Source organism: Phalacrocorax carbo, chromosome 8 (assembly GCF_963921805.1).
Source record: "Phalacrocorax carbo chromosome 8, bPhaCar2.1, whole genome shotgun sequence".
Taxonomy (NCBI): Eukaryota; Metazoa; Chordata; class Aves; order Suliformes; family Phalacrocoracidae; genus Phalacrocorax; species Phalacrocorax carbo.
This window is the reverse complement of record NC_087520.1, coordinates 22,997,799-23,003,798: the sequence shown is the minus strand read 5'-3', so window position 1 is coordinate 23,003,798 and position 6,000 is coordinate 22,997,799. Positions and strand designations below refer to the sequence as shown.

The 6,000-nt window shown below is 63.6% G+C and overlaps 1 protein-coding gene across 2 annotated transcripts; it reads left to right on the top strand.

Moving 5' to 3' along the window:
- PARD6A (par-6 family cell polarity regulator alpha) lies at positions 1–5,584 on the top strand. 2 transcript variants are annotated; one of them, XM_064459095.1, is made up of 3 exons: positions 1–310; positions 1,474–1,696; positions 4,515–5,584. In XM_064459095.1, exons 1-3 carry the CDS (start codon positions 110–112, stop codon positions 5,297–5,299), a joined length of 1,209 nt encoding a protein of 402 aa, XP_064315165.1. In that variant the 5' UTR covers positions 1–109; the 3' UTR covers positions 5,300–5,584. The 2 variants fall into 2 exon arrangements, with proteins under 2 accessions (XP_064315165.1, XP_064315164.1); XM_064459094.1 differs by having other exon boundaries at positions 4–310; positions 4,512–5,584.
- Positions 5,585–6,000: the final 416 nt, after the last annotated feature.

The following is a 6,000-nucleotide window of genomic DNA, read 5'->3' as shown; positions in this document are numbered from 1 at the left end:
GGGATACCCCCGGGGCGGGGGGGGCGTGGCGTCCGCCCGGCCCCGCCCCCGTTGCTACAGCGACGTTGTCAGCAACCCTCAGGCCACGCCTCCCGCCCCGCCTGGGCCAATGGCGCCGCGGCGGCTGGCCTGCTCGCCAGTGACATCACGGCCGGTGAAAATCCCCCGTGGCCGCGGGAGCGGCGGCGGTGGTGGCCCCCGGTCCGGTGCGGTCCCCGACCCGCCCCGCCCCGCCCCGCCCCGCAGCATGGCCAAGCACCACCGCACGCCGGCGCGTTCCGCCGAGCCCGTCATCGAGGTCAAGAGCAAGGTAAGGGCAGGTGCCGGTGCCGGTTCCGCCGGGTCACGGCCGGGCGCACTGCCGCCGCTCCGGGCAGCGCACGTGGGACGGCACCGCACACCGGGGAGCCAGGCCGGGCTGTGCTGCGGCGGAGCTACCCGGGGCCTCCCGAGCCCGGCCCGCCCCGGTGTCCCCGGCGTCCCGCCATCCCGGGCTCTGCGGGGCCGCGGGCCCGCTCGGCGCCGGTGGCGCCGGCGTGGGAACCTCGCCGGATGCGCGCCCTCGCCGGTGCGCGGCGCCAGCAGCCCCGGTGTGCGGCGTGGCCCCGCCGGTGGGGTGGGCTGGGTGCGCGGTCACGCCGGGTGGACACCGCGCCCAGAATTGCTCTCGGCCAGATGTGCGTGCCCACGCATATCCCCGGCTATGCCATCACCCAGTTGTGGACCCCCAGCAAGGGACGAACCCCCTACTGTGCGCCTAGATGTGTCTGCTCGCACGGCTGTGTGCCCACCCAGATGTGGTCCCCCCAGATGTGTGCACGCTCATCCGGTGCACTTTTGCCTGGATGCATGCCCTCACTCAGCTGTGCCCACCCCCCACAGCCCTCTGCTCGCCCCTGGGCGCGCACTCCCCCACTGTATCCTCATCCAGCTATGCCCACCCAGCTGTGCCCTTGCCTGCCCGGGACCCTGGGGGTGTGTGGTGCCCTCCTTCCTGGGGTGCACCAGCCACCGCCTGCCCCGGCATCGCTGCAGTCCCCCTCAGGTAGTGTGATCTTAGCTGCCTTCCTCAGCCTGTTCTTAATTGGCTTCCCCTTCGTCGTGACTGAAAGAGGCAATAATTAATGCTGTTGCTCAGCAGGTGCTATGGCAGAGCCTGTGTCGCAGGGAAGGGCCTCCCAGTGCATGGTGCCCACTGTGGCTGGTGGTAGGGCCAGAGGGTCCTTCCTCTGCCGTCCAGGCACCTCTCTGCCTCGTCGCTTTGGTGTTTGGGCAGGAAAATGCCTCCACTCCTTTTATTTTGCTTTTGGGACAGGCTCTAGCTGATGGGCGCTGCTGCCTTGGTGCTGCTGGGGCTCTGGAGCCCCGGTCCACCTGCCCTGGGGCAGCTCTGTGGGGCAGCCTGCATCAGTCCTGCTGGCCCGACCCAGCCCTGCCCAGCCTCACCCTCTTCCTCCTCCTCATCCTCTGCAGTTTGATGCAGAATTTCGCCGCTTTGCCATGAAGCGCACTGGCACAGGCAGCTTCCAGGACTTCTACTGCCTGCTGCAGACAGTGCACCAGATCCCACGGGTGGATGTGCTCCTGGGCTACACGGACGTCCACGGCGACCTCCTGCCCATCAACAATGACGACAATTACCACAAAGCCCTGTCCTCCGCCAACCCCCTCCTCAGGGTCATCATCCAGAAGAAGGGTAAGCAGAGCCAGAGAAGGGCACCAGATCTGGAGAAAGGTGCCAGATCCGTCCTCCCCATCAAGGGAGATGAGCTGCATCCTGTGGTACCACTGGTTCCATGTTTGGGTTCTGCTGGTGGCTGTGGTGGCTGGTCATGGACCTGACAGCCACCCCTATAGTGGACAGATCTGGAGGTGGCAGCACCAGGAGGTTCCCACAGCCCCGCTGGGGCCATGGCACCCATGCAGGCTCTCCCCAGCAGCCCTTCCCTGTGGCAAAGGCACCCACACCAGCCCAGCCCCACGTGCCACAGCGAGCAAAGGCAAATCCTTGCGATTCACCCCTTTGAAGTTGTGTTTTCTGGCAGGGCTTGCATGGGCTCCCAGAAAACACCATGTTGCTCTCTTGAGCACGGTACTGGGAGCCCCATCCAGCTCCCTGCCCCGAGGCGGTGGCAGCCATTGTTTTGGCAGAACTCTCGGGGTGCCAGGTGCCACTTGAGTTTTTGGTGGTGGGAGGAGGCTCGTCTCCTCCCCAGCTGCCCAGGGCTCACCCTGACCTTAGTGGCACATTCCCAGAGAGCAGCTTCCTCACGCAGAAGAGTGAAATTGCTGTGATGGCAGCATGCTGGCAAGGAAGAAGGCCTTCCAGTGACAAAAACTCTGGGTACATCCCCTCTTCTCCAGGGAGATGAGCCCATCCCCTTCTGCTTGGTTTGGTAGTACCCAGGCATTCTCTTTAGTAGCACCATCAAGCAACGGTGCGCAAAGCCAGGGCCTGGTCTAAAAGCCTGAGTTTCCCAGGCACGGTGCCCAGAGTGACTCCATGCTTCCAGCTCATGTTAGTGGTATGAAGTCCCTGGGCAAGGGGTGATGCTGGTGGCCAGCCCTGGCTGCTCTGCCAGCTTTCCTGGGCTCTTGCATCACGGTGGTGTGGGGTGCCCTGGACATGTGCTTCCTCTGGAGCCACACGGCATGGGGGCCGGCAGCAGTGATCCAGGCTGCTGGCAGGAGGGAGCTGGAGCCCATGGTGCACTCTGGGGCTGCCGCTGCTGGTGCTGAACCATCCCGTTCCAGGAGCAATGACTGGACCCAGGCTGCGGCATGGGGAGCTAGTATGGGGCTGGGTGTGCCAGGGCTTCCACAGGAGCATCACTCCTGCTCCTGGAGCCACCTCATCTGCTGCTGGGAAAAGCCTGCAAGGGCCCATGGGTGACTGTGCCAAGCTTACATGGTGCAGAGCACCAGCAGCCGTGGCCCTGGCATCATGGGCAGCACAATAAGGAGGGTGAGGAGGCAGCAACAGCAAGCCCCAGCACCTGGCTGTGCCTGCGGGAGAGGGGTGGTGGGGCCAGCAGCACCACAGGAGGCGTGCAGAGAGGCCAGGAGCTTGCCCTGGGTGAGTCACAGCTGATTTAAAATGGATCCAGGTCATCCCAGGGCTGGGCTGTTGTCGAACCAGTCTGGGTCGGTGAGGAATGTGGCTGCAGAGCCTCTCTCACATGCCAGGTGCAGGAAGCCATGCACACATGTGTGTACATAGGTGTGTACCCATCAGTGGGCTCTGCTGCAGGGGGTCAAAAAGCAAAGGTCACAGCTTGGTTCCTCTCTGTTCCATCACCCCACTGGGTGAAGCCATCCCCGTGGGGCAGCCCAGCCAGGAACAGTGGTGCTGGCCCTCCTTAGCTGGGCTTGGCTCATGGGAAGGGCAGGGGAAAGCCCAGCACATCACCAGGGCCACCGGTGGGCTTGTCCATGGGGTGCTGGACCTGGCTGGCCCAGCCATTCTGTGCCCCTTGGAGAGGAGCCATGCACTGAAATAGCTGTGGGAAAGCCTCCGCCGCCCTTCCCTGAGCTAAAAATATGCCAGGCTGCGTGTGCAGGGAGATATTTATAACCCAGGAGCCCTGGCAGGCTGGCTTGGCTAGGAAGAAACCCCGTATTCCCTGTGTTTGGGGGCATCCCCAGAACCCCTGCAGCCAAAGCAGCACCTGGGTGCTGTTGAGGGGCACTGTGGGGAATGCGCCAGCAATGCAGCATCCAGACCCAGGCTCCCCCATGGAAAGGGGTGGGGAGAAACCAAGAGAGGGCCCAGGGGATGCTCCCCAGCATCCGGTGGATGCGACCAAGGAGGTGATGTGGCGGAACTGGGCCCCACAGAGCAGACCCAGGACAGGGTCAAGGAGGATGGAGTCAGACCCTGTGTGGTGATGCCAGATGGTAAAATAAGAGACAGTGGCACAAATCACAGTTTGGGATGCTCGGGGCCCTGGGGACGCTGCAGCCCTGGGATGGGTCTCCAGGAGGTGGGGAGTGTCCATCCCTGGGGATGGCAAGGCTCTGCAGGACACAGCTGCAGCCATCCCTGTCCCATGCCAGTGATGGCCCTGCTCCAGCAGGGACAAGGGACTCTGGTGCTGTCTCATGGGGCTGGACTCCCCCTTGGGGAGCTGGCTGCTGCCACAGCACTGCCTCATGCCAGGGGCGTTCCTTCTCTCCAAACCCAAACTGGGGCATGGCCATGGCTCCTGGGCCATCAGGGCTGGCAGTTCTAGTGTTAAACTGCAGAGTTTGGCTTAAAGTGTGATTAAGGCTGAATCACCGCCTCGATCCCACTAATCCTGGTCTCGTGTACACTGGATAATCCTAGGAGATGGGCCCAGCGGAGACAGGCTGCAGGAAAAGCCGGGGTGATGTTCTGGGGAGGAAAAGCTGGTGAGATGCATGAGGGCCCTTTTCCCACCAGCTCCCCTAACACTGCGGCCAAGGGCAGACGCAGTGGCATCCTCAGACAGCTGCAGTGCCTGACCCGTGTCCTCCCTTGCTCCCTACAGCAGAGTCTGACGCCAGCGTCTTTGCCTCAAACTCCTTGCAGCGGAAGAAGAAGGGGCTGCTGCGCCCCACACACTACCGGGCTAAGCCTCACCTCCTCATCGGCATGCCCCAGGACTTCCGCCAGATCTCCTCCATCATCGACGTGGACATCCTGCCCGAGACTCACCGCCGCGTGCGGCTCCACAAGCACGGCTCCGACAAGCCACTGGGCTTCTACATCCGCGATGGCGTCAGTGTGCGTGTGGCCCCACAGGGAGTTGAGAAGGTGCCCGGCATCTTCATCTCCCGCCTGGTGAAGGGTGGCTTGGCCGAGAGCACAGGGCTGCTGGCGGTGAGCGACGAGATCCTGGAGGTCAATGGCATCGATGTGTCCGGCAAGTCCCTGGACCAGGTGACGGACATGATGGTGGCCAACAGCCACAACCTCATCATCACCGTCAAGCCGGCCAACCAGCGCAACAATGTCATCCGCAGCAGCAAGGCCTCGGGCAGCTCAGGCATGTCCACAGACAGCACCCCCAGCCAGCAGACCCCCAGCCCGGCCTCGCAGTACCTGAGCAACTACAGTACGGCCGAGAGTGATGAGGAAGGGGACCTGGTCATTGAGAGTGACAGCGCACCCCACTACATCCCCGGGAGATGCCCCAATGGGGGCCCCGTGGATGGACCCCTCCAGCAGAGCCTGTCCCCGCACAGCTCACGGGGTTCCCTGCAGTCCCTGGGCAGCCACAATGGCAGCCCTGGCCGGGGCAGCGGGTGGGAGGACGGCACCCTCCTCACCCTATAGCCATGGGGTCCTTTGCCACCCTCGGTGGCCAGCTAGGTTTCCCTGCAGCTGGGCTGGTCATGGGCACAGGGGCGATGACAGGGCTGGCGGGCAGGGGTAGAGCAGGGCTGTCTGCTGCCCTCTCCTGCCACCCATGTCCCCAGGAGTCCCGCTGTGGCGCCTGCTCCCGCCAGCCCCCTTGCCTCCCACCCCCCTCCTTCCAAGCAAGTGGGGTTTTTTTAACTGTTTTATGAAAACATGCATCATCAATTAATATATTGCAATGGACAGTAAAACCTTTTCTAGAAAGCACCCCGCTTGTCCCTGCTTCGCATCACCACAGTGGCCAAACCCCAACAGCCGCAGGCCACAGCCCCCTCCAGGACAGGAAAGAGCCCCAGTGCCATGGGACAGGGCAGGCATGTCCCCCACCAGCCCCACTGTGGGGTGGCCCATCCTGTTGTGGGCCAGCACGAACCCCGCGACCAGCTCTGCAGGTCCCCAGGAGCAGGGGGAGAGTGGGTGGCTACCCCAGCCCTGCATGCGCAACGCAGGGCCTGGGAGCCGCACCTTTGACCGTGGCGGAGGTTGTGGCTTCTCTGGGTGACCCCAGTGAGGCCCATTGCGGGGAGGAGGGGGCGGTTGGAGAGGTGCTGGGGCACATCCCTCCTCCTGCACATCCCTGTCCCACAGCACATGTCCAGGATGTTTTTAGCAGCGAG

Bases quoted from the DNA above. Each gene is read 5' to 3' on its own strand.
- PARD6A (XM_064459094.1), top strand. From the start codon at position 110: ATGGCGCCGCGGCGGCTGGCCTGCTCGCCAGTGACATCACGGCCGGTG. The intron at 311-1,473 runs GTAAGGGCAGGT...CATCCTCTGCAG, and splicing joins TCATCGAGGTCAAGAGCAAG to TTTGATGCAGAATTTCGCCG. The intron at 1,697-4,511 runs GTAAGCAGAGCC...TGCTCCCTACAG, and splicing joins GGTCATCATCCAGAAGAAGG to CAGAGTCTGACGCCAGCGTC.